This window comes from Microcebus murinus, chromosome 15, assembly GCF_040939455.1.
Source record: "Microcebus murinus isolate Inina chromosome 15, M.murinus_Inina_mat1.0, whole genome shotgun sequence".
NCBI lineage: Eukaryota > Metazoa > Chordata > Mammalia > Primates > Cheirogaleidae > Microcebus > Microcebus murinus.
The window spans coordinates 32,860,862-32,876,379 of NC_134118.1; the positions used below are offsets into that span (position 1 = coordinate 32,860,862).

The window sequence follows — 15,518 nt, forward strand, 5'->3', positions numbered from 1 at the left end:
GTATGTGGTGAATTTCAATTTTAGGAATAGAAACAAGAAGAGTCTCCTTTGCAACATTTTCCCCCAGAAACTTAACAATTTAACCATACTATAGTCAATAGACAAATTTCAGTACACCCTATGATTGAAGGAAACAATGTTAATAAAAATCAATTTATTTTGTCTTTAAAATGTCTCTGAATTAACTTCCTCTTGTTCAATACATTTTACATAACACTCTAGGAATAGAAATTCTCTATGCAAAAGGTAATCTATTATTCAATTTTCCTGTACTAGTGCCATAAACTCTTTGTGGAAGGACATGAGACATGATGAACACAACTGGAAAGCCACAATATCTTCACAAATATTTTGAGGATCAGAAGCAAAATTAAGATTTTCCTCATTATTCTCATCATGGCACCCAAATATCAAATATTAAGACAGTTAGCAAAATTGCTCAAAATTACTCATGAATATCTTTTCCAACTTGAAAAAACAAAGTTTTTGTAGACATAATTTTCCCAGTCACAACCACATTATATATATTCCAGTGAAAGAATTAAGATGAAGCTCCTATTTTCTTTGATGGTATCTGCTGTTATGTTGGTGTCCCTTTTCTGATACAAACAAAATAGTGTGGCTTTTAGATACTTTGGAGCCCACACTCTTCTTTGCCTAGATGAAGGAGAAGCTGACTACAGCACTCTATGCACTGAGACCTCACAGATGATGTTTCATCAACAGTTCCTTTTGGAGCTACTTTGGGAGGAAGTGTGAGGATCTGCCTGAGTTTCAACCTTTCCATAAGCAAATGTGAATGAGACTCAGATCAGAGCAGGAAAGCAGTGAAATAAATCCAAAGATCTTAAGGAAAACAATGCATGGAAAGACCCTCAGTTAAGAGTGAAAGACCTCAGCATACTTATTATGTGCCTAAATTTGGTCAAATGCCCCAAATTACCTGAGTTTCAGTTCAATAATGCATAGAAATCAAACAAAGAATCATTGCCCTGACTATCAGACAGGAATATTGTGCAATTCAAAAAGATGATACTTAGGAAACTGCTTTGGCAAGCCATACTGACAGAAGTGATTAGTTTTCCTTAATAACCACCATCACTTTTCTATTACTCTAGGGAAGGAAATCTCTACAACTTTAAAACCTCCACAACTGCATATTGGAACAAATGCTCTCCATGGGCTTGGTACACTGAAACAAAAGAGTAGCAGTATTCTTTTCCCAGATTCATCCAGCTTTCTTATCTTGTCTACTAGGGAATTTGAATACACTGACCATGAAATCCTACCATCTTGGTGATTAAAACACATGTGTTGCTATGATTGACTGGGTTAAGATGTACTGAAAAGCCCTGTGAATGGGCATGTGTAGCAGTAGAAAATAGTTGGCAGTACTGTTATCTAAAGGTTGTAACTGCAGTGCTCAGCAGATGCATACTCAACTGAAAGAGAGTGTCTGGAAACAATTCAGATTGTTTTAACAACCTAAGTAGCACTAGGTAAATCATGTTATAACAGGCTTCTGCCTCATTCTCACAGATCTCATTTACTTCAAGAGGGAGCACCTTATTTTTCCAAAAATGATGAAAGCAAGTCACATTATGTACAAATAATAAAAATGCTTCCAAATACACTTCTAACTGAGAAACATATAATATTCTAATTTATTCTAATAAATCCACTGTTATGATAAAGCTAGAGCACCATGTTATATAAAGAGCATTCATACACATATTCCATACATGCCCAGAAATATAATGAGTTTTCAGTTGTAGCAAATCTACATTATAACATTCATACTTAGATCTGCATTAAAGCCAAAAATGCTGCCAATACTCAGAACACACTTCTGCATTTACGTTGAGGTACCTAATGAGCTCATCAAAGTACTGCACTTCCCCTACACATCCAAGTTACTATCTATTACTAGCTGTGGTTATAACCCCAGTGCTTTTTTTCTCAGAATATCTTTAGCCCAACCAGAGTTATTTAGAAAAGTGACACGAGACAATGTAGTATGAGACAGCCTTCAAATTACCATCTACCACTTTAACGCTTGGCCAGTTGGAGGTCCTAAACCTAACTATGGAATACATTGGCCTAAAACTCTCTCAAACTTGGATACAATGAAAGATATTTGTTGTTATCACATCATGATATGTCATATATATTGACTTTAGACAGATAATCAACTGTATTTAAACATTTTAATAGAATGAGTTCTTCTATACAGATAATATACAGTAAAAAGAAAGAAAATTATGCCAACTTAGGGCCCTTGAGCTTGTCCTATAAACAGAGAGCATAAGGCCACAAATTAAAGGAAATATTAACCTCTATCTAATAGAGACAGTATAATTATGCTACCTATTTTAAAAGTTAAGAAGTAGAGGGCCTTTTTTTTATTTTAGTGTATTATAGGGGTACAAGTGTTAAGGTTACATACATTGCCCATGCCTCCCCTCCCCTCTTGAGTAAGAGCTTCTAGCGTGTCCATCCCCCAAACGTTGCACCTCTTACTGGAACCTTTTCTTGGAGGGTTTGAACAGAAAATTCAGAATTCATGCATACAAACATAATCTGTTTCCTGACACAGAATTAACATAACTGGTTGGAATGTAGGCTTTCCAATTATAAACTAGTTAATATAGATGCAGTCATATTTATTTAAAATAAAACAAAACCAATACCTTTTGTTTAAAAAATAATAGTCTAATCTTAACTACACTTTGCTTCAATTTTGTTCCCAAAGAACAATCAATTTTTATAAAACTAAGATTTCATCGCACCATTGTGGTTTTTCTCCTAAAGAGTTAAGAATCAGAAAATAAGGGTAGAACTACGGATAGGGTTAGGGAAGGGTCAGGGATGGAGAGAAAGTCAAGAGCAGAAACAGAGAGAGTTCTCACTCTAGACAGGTGGAGGTAACTTTCATATAGCACCTTTACATACACCATGGGGCACAAAATTTAAATAGGTTAAACTTTAGGAACAAAATTAGAGGCTACGAAGCAGAATCTCTTACCCTGAAAAACTCTTTAGTGGAGCCAGAGTCTAATGTTCCGTAAGCAATTTCTGTTTGCTTAGAAAGATCCTCCGCACTTTCGATGGGAGACACCATCCTCTCTACAGTCAGGAAGGCAGCTAAGTTAGCCGTGTAGGAGGAGATTATGATCAGGGTAAAGAACCACCACACACCTCCAACAATGCGCCCAGAGAGGGATCTAATAACAAGTATGAAATGGATTTGTAAAGTGAAATGAATGACCTAATAAAAAAATACAAGTTAGCAGTATTATGCAAATATTGACTTACAGGGGAATATTTAATTTTATACTTTTCATATATCTGCAAGTTAAGAAATATTTAAACATTTTGGGCAAGGAGTCCAGATTAACTAGATTTCATGACATACCAAGAGCCCAAAACTTCATTTTCCTGGCATATTTTCATAGATATAATGCCCAAATAGTTTATGGTATGAAATTTCATAATAATTTCAAGAAACGCATAAATAATTTATCCAATCCTCATACCAATTTAGCTAGTCATGATATAAGTAAAGCAAGAGAATCTAAGATCCCCAGAAAAACTCATAACGATGTTTATAAACAAAAATCAAATATTGAAAAATAAAAAAACTGTACACCACAGATGTAGCTTTAAGCAATAAAGTCACCCTCCTTTTAATTCATCCAGTGAAGTTCCAAAACCCTCAAAAAAGGCCCAAAATGTCATTAGATTTTTGTATGCAAAACATAGGTATTAGATACAGTACAGGAGAGAGAATGGGAAAAAAATGATACTACAAACAAAGACATGACACAAAATATTTTCTTAATGAGTAAAAATCAGATGGCTTCATTGCATGGACGGCTATGACCCTGTTCGTTTGTGTCTCCTGCTTAAAAAAAAAAAGAAAAAAGAAAACTCAAGGAAAATAAATTAGACATTTAAAAGTTTTTCAAGATACAAATTTCTAGTTTGAAACATAATGAAATGTTTCCGTGACTAAAAATTCTTACATATAATACTTTTTAAAAGCTTGATAGATTCCCAATAATTTATGTTAAAAGTTGAGGTAGATAAATATAGATATATAGATACAGAAAAGATATATATATATATTACTATTTTGAAATATTTGATGGGATTCTGTACATAATTAAGAAATTTGAATAATATTAACAAACCAATAAAATAACCATTTTATTTGTTGTCAATAACTCTGCTATATCTAACAATTAGACCTGCTAGGGTAAAGAAGTGACATTTCTAAAAATTTAAAACATGAAAATTTGGCAGTTTATGACCTAAATTAACATTCCTGATATCAGTAAGAAATTCACCCTTTGATGAAACATATGTAAGATCAAACTCTTGGGAAATATTTGTAGAATAAACCCTTCAAGCAGTCAACAAAGAACGGAAACTAACTTAAAAGGAAAGGTTTTTTTTTCTTTTTTAGATTCAAAATATCAGTTGATAAAAGAGAGAGAAAGAGAAATAGCAATGAGAAACAAAAAGAATATAGTTAAGAGTATTTATCACAAAATCTCTCAGAGGTAAAAAGAATTAAATAAATATGATAGGATGGAAAAAGTTAAGCACTTCTCACTTATATTCTAAAAAGTATATTAAATACATTTTACATTTAGAAAACCTCTTAGGTAGACACAGCCACTCTCAAAACGTTCACTATTTGTTCCATAACAATGGGAGGTATAATTTTGTAACATATACCCTATATTTAAAGGGACAGATTCAGTACCTAAGTGCTCAAATCCCTTAAAACAAAAGCTGATTACATGGTAATTGCTTTTGACTTTATACACTGCATGTTAATTTGCAATATGGTTAAGAATCATTTTTATGTCATTCTCTCACAGCTGTAAAAACTTAAAAAGTTAAAGACATAATGTTTCCCTTATTCCAGTGCTTATATCAGATTTAATGAGATTAAGTATGTCAATTGATTTAAAATGTACAAGATATCTCAAAAAAGTACTGGACTTATAAAACATTCAAAAGGGAAAATATTTAAGCAATTTATTATTTACTTTTAAATGTTTTTAAAATATGAATTAATGCTCTGGAAGGAGTTCTTGAGAAATTTTATGCAGAGGAACAAATTTAATTTTATTTTATGGTTACAGACAAAAATGAGTTCTATAATTAAAAATAATACTTTCACCTCTCAGCATCTGTACTGAAGGAGTAAATAAATCTGAATATATTATTATTTCTTTTTAATATCTATTAAATAATTATTTTTAAAAATAACGTACATTTTGTATTCATTTGAATTCTTTGAGTTATTGAGGAAAATCGAGAAGCAAATAGGAGAATAAAAATAATGTTTACAACATATTTCTTCATAATTTCTGTGGTTGCATTGTTCAGAAAACTATCTTATAGGGATATTCTAAACTTAATTTTGGGCAAATGAGTAAGTCAGTTAATTTGATAAATCATTCTAAATCATAACTCAAATATGTTCTGTTAATAATAATATAGTTCTATATTATGTTGTGCTTGAAATGGGATGGTAATTTAAAAAAAATATTCAAAGAGCATTTCTAAAAAGTTATCTGTGCATTTCAAGCTTTTTCATAAAGAGAATAACCTGCTCTGTTCTCCTCAACTAGAGTAACCACAATTGCTTTCTAAAGAAATGATAGTTTGTTCATTTAAGAAAGTCATTAAATTTGCCAGAACTATGTATTATGTTAATTTTAAATGTACATATAATATAAAGTGAAAGATATGTATCATTTTTTTAATAAAAAATTTTTTCTCAGATATATTCTGAGACAAAAAATATCAATCAATAACAAGGAAAAGTTATGTTGGCTGAGATCTATTTATACTACCAGGAAATAAAAGTTACTACATGTGAAATTATAGTGAATTATGACTTATGAATGAAATCATAAGCACAGAAAAAAATATCTCATTTTGGATGCAGCCTGGATGAAAATGAGAAGTTGTCTATATGTCATGGTGGACCCTGGGTGGATTGTTAAATGTACCTTGCACTCCAGCCCCTATGCACAAATAGGTTTCCCGCTACTTGACAACCACTGGATCCCTAAACAATTCCCTGCGATGCCTGGGAGAAGAGCAAGACCTGAGGGTCCACTGGCAGGAGCCCAGGCCAAGATGCCCTGCTTCACAGTGAACACCCATACTCTTCTCCCTATTTATCCAAAAGCCAGACCATAGTGTATGTTACCCCATAATGATTGCTTTATATCTCAGAACTAGGGTAACATTATACTTCACTGGCCTTCTTACCAAAGGTGAACCATTTGTTAATTATTTTATGGACCAGAATATTCTCTGAGACCCCAATTTGGTTTGGTTTATCCTCCTTATTATTAGAAACTTCTATTCATATTTTTATTTTTATTTATTTATTGATTTTTAAAGTAAATATCTAAGCCAGTAAATAGTAATTTATTATCAAGTATTATGTACTATAAATCAGGTCACAGAAACCAAATATAGAGATGAAATTACGAATCTTATATATTTTGTCAGAGGTGAAATATGTATATGTGTATATATATATATATATATATATATATATATATACGCATACACACACATATATATCCCAGGCTATGCAAATATCATTGGCATATTTCTAATTCAGTGCAGTCCCACAAAGAAGCCACAGGGAATCTGATAGAAATAAGATTTGTTAGATCTATTTAATTCATAAAAATGTGATTTTGTTGTGATTATCATAACTACCTACCATGTGAAAAGTAAGCCATTGATAGTTTCTGCCTACATGCTATATTCCCTTTATCTCACCAGATGAAGTATACTAAAGGGATTGCACAAGATTCAAATCTTTAAGCTTCTCATCTATATTTTTTTAAATTAATGACTTGTTATTCCTAGAAGTACTCAAAACACTAACAATATAATGAAATAATTTCAGAAATGGCACCCCTTCACTGGTTATTATAATATCCCAGAAAATCAAAGAAGGGTAATCAAGCCCAAATTAAAATGTGCCAGTGGACTGATAATAATGTTGGCTTAAAATGTTGAAGAAATCACACTAGGAAAACCATGATCTATTCCTCTGCAAAGCCAAGCATAGCTATCATTCTTATTCGTGTTTGTAACATGAACAAAACAATATGTGCTCTGTGACAGATTAATTATAATTAGGAACTCTAGTACAGGGATTAATATATGATAATGAGAATAGAGGTATATAAGTTTATTCCATGATGCATGTAGCACAGGCTTTTGTAATGAATCATTAGTCCCTGCCATGTATTTCTAAGCTGGAAAATATTATCATACATTCTTTTTAATCTAGCAACCTGACCTTGAAAAAACAATAAATTTTATACCTCTCCCTTACCATTTCCATGAGATAATGATAAGAAAACAAGAGATGGGATGTGCCAATGAAGTTTTGTCTCACAACGTGTTGCTTTTGCAGTTAATAAATAATGTTGCCCATTTTCCCATATACAGGTCTGTGGATCAACACACAGATGACTGTAAAATGAGAATATGCAGCAAAAACACGGTACCCCTCCAAGAAGGCATGGAATGATAGGAACCTTATGCATTTTATAGCCTCTCCATGGTGTGTATAATTTCACCAGGGAAATAGGTGATCAACATTCAAAGAACATTGTCCACATACTTCACAGGCTTATGCCGATGGTAAAAGTATGCCCTTTAAGAGTCTTTAACTGCTTGGACAGGCAATCGGCAGCTGTTTAATTCTTTAGAGTGAATTCATAAACACCATGAATATTCACTTGAGACATAAAATGCACAAAGTTGAAGCAGGTGAGTAACCAACCTTGGCGAAATATCGCATCCTTGCTGCATAAAGGCACCCAAGGAAAACCAGAGACTATTAAAAATCCCAAATTCATTAGTTGATTCACTACTTTGTGTTTCTCTTCCATCTTCAAACTCCTCAGTGTGCCACTCGTAGGGGCTAAATCTGCTGACCAGGAATAAAACTACACTGACCCCAATGTAGGCAAAAACAATGCACATCCAGATCTCATAGGCTAAAGGATCAAGAAATGAAAACACTCCTGGTTTTGACTTCTGAGGCTTCTTGATCATGATAGATATCCCGAGGCTCATAAAGGGCTTTGAGAAGTCAATCACCTCTTCTCTCACAAGGGTTATAGTTAATGGAGCAATTGCAATATCAGCTTTCTGTAAGGGAAACAAAGGAAAGTAATAGTACCTGGAGTCATGGTCAGAAAGGAATCATGGTTACATCACTGGATCACAGGGGAAGGAAAGGAAATCAGAGAGATGGAAACAATTATTTCCCTGATAGAGTCCCAGTAAAGAATAAACAGAAAAGCAATTTGTTCCCCAAGTACTCCTCTTCTTTATAGATACACAGTATAAACATCGGGCTTCACCATGGGAATTACACATCTACACTGCATCTGTGCTTTTGCAGCCCTTGGACATACATATGGCCTATATTCTTCAAGACAGATGAAATGCCTGTCTCACTTAGTGCACATGCTTACTTCTGGCTTCAACTTCGATCTTTCAAATATTCACAAATAAACAAGATAGTATTCCTAGAGTAATGTGGGAAACTAACAACCTCGGACAAAGATTTTTTGCAGGGAAGGGAGGCACATTCTGTCAACAACAGTTCAAATTGAATGACTTTATCTATGAGAAGAGCTATACTTACCCCATACACAAGTTCTCCAACCATCCCATTCCAAATTTTCGTGTCTGCATCCCTGGCCCCATACTTGCCATCCCCAACAATTGTCAGCTTGTACTTGAACCCACAATGTTTGGCGATTTCAGCAGCCAAGTCAACACAGTAGCCCTCATAGCGCTCATTGCCTTCAAGCATTTCATGATTTTTCTTCATCATAACATATGGAGATTCCTATACGGAAAGACTGTGCTTTAGCTGATTAAAATATCTGTGTTAATCAGATATTCTTATTGAATCACAGTATATTGTTTAATAATTACCTGTTAGCCAGAGACAAAGTAGAATATAGACAGTGGACAACATTAGACGAAAAATTTAAGCATAATACTTCCCAAAAATGCCTTTGAATGTCTATCATTATGTCTCATTAAAATGGCTTGTACCTGGCCATACCAGAGTAAACAAGATACTCAAAATCACCAAGTGTTGGTTTGTCCCTTAATCATGTTTGTAATTCTTAGGGCTTAGAGCAGAAGAATGCTGATCAACATCTCTTTTATTCAACTGTGGATTCGCCAGACCCTTATTCTAGATTAAGGTTGATTGAGGTTACAATGATCCCAAGAATGAGCATTCACCCAAAACTCCGTGTCACTGCTGCCTCAAGGATAAGGGTCATGTAGAAATCATGTTCATGGCCAGTGATACACAGACTGAAAGGATCATTGCCATGGTTATGTACTGATTTTACCCCCACAGGTTTCAGAACTGACTTCATCTATAAGATATAATATCCTAGAATGATGCTACAAGGATAGGTAGAGAGTAGCTTCTCCCTGTAAACATAGAAAGGGGAAGCATGAAAAAATGAATCAACACAGTCCAATATTTTCTGTTGGAAAGTGATACCAAGTATATTTGAGGTCTCAGTGAGAGAGTTCCTCTCAATGGCATGATAAAGGAAAAATCCCCAAACGTCTAACTTGTACTCATTAAGAGATTTCCAAGTGCCTACTGATTTTTTTTTTAATCCAAGTTTCTTATTAACCTATCTATATTTGCATCTCAATATTGTTAGGATAAAGAATCCCACAAAATTATATGCTCTACAGCTAAGGTAAAATTGCAAAACAAAATGGTTTTGTCACAAAATCATGCCCTATAATGAACCTCATTTTCTCCATTTCATTTCACCAACAGCTTTGCAATGATCCATAGCTCTCTTCCAGCTATCCAAAGCCTAGATGTTTAAGACAGTTCAATTTTGCCACTTCCATTCAATCTGCAGTGATTTTGCACTAGCTATGTGCCAACCACTATGTTGCAAATTAGAGTAAAAAGAAGGGAAATCATCTAGTCTTTAAGGAGATCATCTTTTATTATGAAGAAAGAAGAGTTGGCGTCATTATGAAATCATGTAACAAATGGGAAGATAAGGTGTACCCAGAATTGGGTGGGAGTGGAGAAGGGAAGCACTGACGAAATATAAGGAACACTTTTCAAGACTTGTCCCCAATTGTGCACCGATATATGCACCAAGATATGAATTATCTGTCAAGCTAAATTTTTGTCTTGAAAAGAATAAGGAACATTTTGTATGCTTTAGCTAGATTTTGCGTATTCCTTTTAATAGAGTAAATATGAAATAAATGATTAAAACATTGCAAAAGCAGCACAGCATTAATTATTGTGCTAAAATATAAAGAGTAAGTTCCCTTAGCAGATATTTTCCATAAGAAAACATAAAGTAAAACAGAGGCATATATAGCTAATTACCAAAATTGTGGTGACAACAACAGTCTTATTCTCAAGCCCAGAGGTGTCATTTCCAGAAGGAAGCTCAGTGAGGGTAACAACCATTTTGTCCACTTCACTCCAGTAGCCAATCTGAAAAAGATTACAGCAGACAGAAATATGGATACCCGACCTTTGTATTAGCAAACTAATTATTTTCAAATTCACATCTGAGTCTGAAATTACAGCCACATTAATTGGGCTACGTCTAAAATGAAATGGGTCTTTTATATGTGTGAGTCTAATAGAAATAGAAAGGAACCATTAAAAAATTATTAAAAATGGTTGTCTCGACTGGGCACAGTGGCTCACGCCTATAATCTTAGCATTCTGGGAGGCTGAGGAGGGAGGATTGCTCAAGGTCAGGAGTTGGAAACCAGCCTGAGCAAGAGCAAGACCCTGTCGCTACTGTAAATAGAAGGAAGTTAATTGGCCAACTAATATATATATAGAAAAAATTAGCCGGGCATGGTGGCGCATGCCTGTAGTCTCAGCTACTTGGGAGGTTGAGGCAGGAGGATTGCTTGAGCCCAGGAGTTTGAGGTTGCTGTGAGCTAGGCTGACGCCACGGCACTCACTCTAGCCTGGGCAACAAAGTGAGACTCTGTCTCAAAAAAAAAAAAATAAAATAATTTTAAAAAAAATGGTTGTCTCTTTGTGTTCACTTTTTATATTCTCTAAGAGAAATTGTTTGGAATTGATTATAAAGAAATATAAATGAAATTCAAACCATGAAATTTTAGCCACAACTGTTAAGAGGTAGATGTATCAAATGGAACAGTTACATACATATTTGTCTTTTGAACTGTAATCTTTCAGTAATAGTTCTTTTTCTTCTCATTAAAGACTTTTTCTATTTCAATCTAAAAAATTGTAATGGTTCTACTTACAGTTATTTTTAAGAGTACAATTCGGTATCACTTACCACAAATAGATTTGATATAGGAAAAAATTTAAAAATGCATCTGTTTCCGGAAGTGGTTAAACTCTATGTGAATACACTTCTCTGGAACTCTTTGGCAGAGTGAGATAATACATCGGCTAACTCACCTCCTCACATAGACAGAACTGCCTTTAAATCTCTAAGGATTTACCTTCCGGGGCCCATTTGTTTTGAGCTCCATGATGTTAATTGTATAGTTTATTCTTTTTCCATTCTGGTCAAACTTTATATTTCCTGAAAGACCTTCAACCTGAACCTAATGAGGAAATGGAAAAGGAGCAAAGTTATAAATTTGCTTCAACCAAAGATAAAAACTGTGCAGCTTACTCTCACTGGACTCAAGTCATGAAAACTACATTGATAAGATTTATTTCACTCTTTAACCTACCTTTGTGTTGTTAGGAAATAATATTGCCTGTGTATTAAACATAAGGAATACAAGGATGACTAATTTGGCAGGGAAAAAAAATAATGGCTATGTTAAGTCACATTAACAATCATTTTGAGTGACTTACCTGTTTGAGGGCCCTTTCTATTTCTACACCTTGTCCCCAAGGGACTGCTGGGTTTGCCAGACAGTCCCCTGCGTTCCCCCTTCGGGAGATTTCAATTCTCTGCTTCCGTAGGTTGCGGAAGGCTTCAGTCATCACTTGAACAGCGTCATAGGTCAGTGCAGAAGTATACTGCAAAGGATCACACACATTTCAGAAGAAGGGGAGACAATTCAGAAACTCACAACACACTGGTAAACAAGGCTGCAGTTGCCCACAACACAACACCCTATAAAAGTCCAAGAATTTAAACATAATTTTCTGCATCTAGAAATCTAAGAATCAAAGAGAAGCAATACAGAATATTAGGACTATGGAATGTGCTCTTGACTCTAAAATTTTTCTGCTATGTTAATATATCATCTATTTCAGAAGAGACCTTTTCATAATAATTCTATGGATTTTTTTTCCTAACCTGTTTTTCATTTGAGCATCACTTTATGGCCTGCTATGGTGATCTACAAAATGATCAAATTAGCAAATGAATATTTCTTCACTAATGAAGAATACATTTGTCATTGTGGAAAGAACACAGATTAGTTTTTGGGTCCTTAATCTCTAATTCAACTTGGTGATGCTCACATAGATCTGAAGTAGTCTCATGAGTATGTATTTAAGTTCCCCCAGGTGACGCTGGTAATCCACCAGAACCACAAAACTTCTTGATGTCTGTGCCCCCTTCACACTTCAACAGTCTATGATGACCATCAGTTCTAAATTTATGGTCGTCAGGTCCCAGTGGGACAGCAGAAATATTACAGAAGCTGGAGCCAAGAAGAATGATACTACATATGGACCAAGCATGATCAGTGGCTGGACAAGTATTATTATGCGCATGTATATATACTGCCATCTATCAAATGTACCTTACTCCTATTGTTAATGATAAATGACAGTTTGACAGTAAAGCTTTACCGAATGCTGAGGAAATTTCTATTGTTGAACACTGTTCAATCTGTAGGTACCCAAAGTACAGCGAAACTGGAGAAAAAAATGAAATTCTGTGCCAAACTGATTTTGTGACTTTCTAAATTCTTGGCATAGATCCAAAATGGGCACGTGGTATTCCTGAAGAATCTTCTTCATTCCTTAGTAACTTAGTTCTTCCATTCTCAAAAATGACAATTTCACATTTTTTTTAATCTTCTCTAAATACCCATACCTTTATACACTTCTCCTCCTATAAATTCCTGTTCAAAGCTTTGCCTTACATATCATGGAGAAAGTGGAAGCCAACAGATAGAGCCTCCTTGCCTTTCAGCCATAAAACTACTAAGCTCCCTCTCGATACTCTGCTTCCCTCCTGAGATGACAGTGCAGGAGACGGCCATACTCCCACCTCAGCAACTTCTGTGCACTGATCTTGTTTCTCTAATCTTTTTTTTTTTTTTTTTAAATTTGAGACAGAGTCTCACTTTGTTGCCCAGGTTAGGGTGAGTGCCATGATATCAGCCTAGCTCACAACAACCTCAAACTCCTAGCCTCAAGCAATCCTGCTGCCTCAGCCTCCCGAGTAGCTGGGACTACAGGCATGTGCCACCATGCCCAGCTAATTTTTTCTATATCTATTAGTTGGCTAATTAATTTCTTTCTATATTTATAGTGGAGACAGTGTCTCGCTCTTGCTCAGGCTGGTGTCAAACTCCTGACCTCAAGCAACCCACCCGCCTCGGCCTCCCAGAATGCGTGAGCGTGCGCCTGGCCCTGTTTCTCTACTAATCTTAAGGACATTGTTTCTGCAATGACACCCTCAATATCTTACATCAGCCTTTTTTCTCTCTTTCCTGGGTCATCTCTACTAGTCATCCAACTGATCTGCTATATCCTGCCACAAACATTTCTTTACAAATACAAAATTCCATGATATCCATGCACCATTTTTTAAAGTATTATATCAAATACATTGTTTTAAATCACATCTACTTAAGAAAACACTTCTTGGAACAAATAAGAAATATCACATCAGGATAAATCTGCCTCATTTGTTTATTTCTATTCTCCTAGAGAAAAAACATAGAATAATTTGCTACCATATATAGCAATCATTTCATGGCCAACCTAATTTTTACAATAATGTCTAGGTCTCTCAAAAGGAAACAAAACCTAAATTAAGCAAAATTGGATATTTTTAAAAATGCAATTTGTATGAAAAATTATGATAATAACTAAAAGCCAAAATTTTCATTGAGTCAGCTTGCTCACATTACTAGGAGAAATCTATAAAGGCATCTACTAACTGGTTTAGAGGTCTATAAATGTTGATGAACTACATTTAAAAATATGATTAGGTTGAATGAACTAAGAGCATTTGATCCGTGCAGCATATAATGATTATGATTCAGAGCATGCGCACGCTAAGAAGCAAAATCCTTTCAACCTTTTTCCAAATTCTCAAATCTAATCAAGTCTTAAGCCTATTACAATTTTAAATTAAAAGTCACAATCATAGAAACAAAATTCTGGGCTGAGGGAAAACCCGCTGCTTCTGTATACAGACTTGCTTTTTGTTTATGTTCTGCATATGTGGCTCATTTATTTTTCTAAACAAATTATGTCCACATTTTTTGATTGGATAGTTAAATATTTCAGTTTTATTCTACCATTCATTAAACTAGATGTAGATTAATGTGAAGGGAACATGATGGCAATGTAACTATCTCCTTCTCTGAAAACAAATGCTTCATCTCTGCCCCGATGTTTATGTTCTATGAAATCCCTCAGCTGAATTGAGTTGGAAATTTATCTTTCAGTGGGGGGCCATTATGCTTCACAGTGCTATATCACAATCACATCATACCCACACATTAAGAAGAAATCTGGGAAGTCATTTTTATGGTCCATTTTCCAAATGTGCTTTTTATTTCGTTTTAAATGTATATTTGTTGAGACTTTTCAAAAGGAAAACAAAATATGCATTTTAAACATGTTTGTTATGTCCAATAGTCATCAGACAAACTACTCAGTAATATAGTACTAGAATCACTGATACCAGAAAACAGTATTCTGACATCAAAAAGGGTGGGGCCATGAAAAGAACTTCTATGTACATCTCATATTTAATGAATATAAAGGGGGATAAATAGGTTCTGATATAAAATTTTATGGGTTATCATGATAACTTCACCTTTTTTCTAAACATGTTATCCACACCATAATAAAATAGGGAAAAAAATTACTCAAAGAAGTACTAAATGTTAGATACTATGAAAGTGTTACCAAATTTCCTATGAATGGCCACTTTCCAAATTTCCTGACACTTGAATTTAGTGAGTGTAGTTTAGAAAGCATTGAATATAGCATTGGAAGGCAGGCCTCAAGCCTAGTTCTACCATTTGCTGCTCTGTTGCCCTGTTGCCTTGGGCAAATTAACTGAAGTACTAGTGCCTAAGGCTCCTTAGTGAAATAAGGAGGGCAATGCATCTTCTGTGTATGTTATAGGGGCGTTGAAAAGGAAGGTGAGGAAAAAAGAAAGACTTCATGTTTACCTAGTTCTCTATGTGACAAACATGAGCTGGGCGGTTTCTTAGTAAATCCTTAAAAA

At 34.6% G+C, this 15,518-nt stretch overlaps 1 protein-coding gene across 7 annotated transcripts in view; it reads right to left on the reverse strand.

Moving 5' to 3' along the window:
• Positions 1 to 15,518, reverse strand: part of GRIA2 (glutamate ionotropic receptor AMPA type subunit 2) — a 139,964-nt gene that overhangs the window by 21,456 nt on the left and 102,990 nt on the right. For all 7 annotated transcript variants that reach the window (XM_076010564.1, XM_012783608.3, XM_012783611.2 and 4 more), the window contains exons 7-12: positions 11,942 to 12,109; positions 11,578 to 11,682; positions 10,466 to 10,576; positions 8,714 to 8,920; positions 7,841 to 8,211; positions 3,026 to 3,224 (exon numbers count right to left, since the gene is read on the reverse strand). In XM_076010564.1, the coding sequence (XP_075866679.1) occupies positions 3,026 to 3,224; positions 7,841 to 8,211; positions 8,714 to 8,920; positions 10,466 to 10,576; positions 11,578 to 11,682; positions 11,942 to 12,109 (1,161 nt within the window). The remainder of the gene's footprint in view (positions 1 to 3,025; positions 3,225 to 7,840; positions 8,212 to 8,713; positions 8,921 to 10,465; positions 10,577 to 11,577; positions 11,683 to 11,941; positions 12,110 to 15,518) is intronic.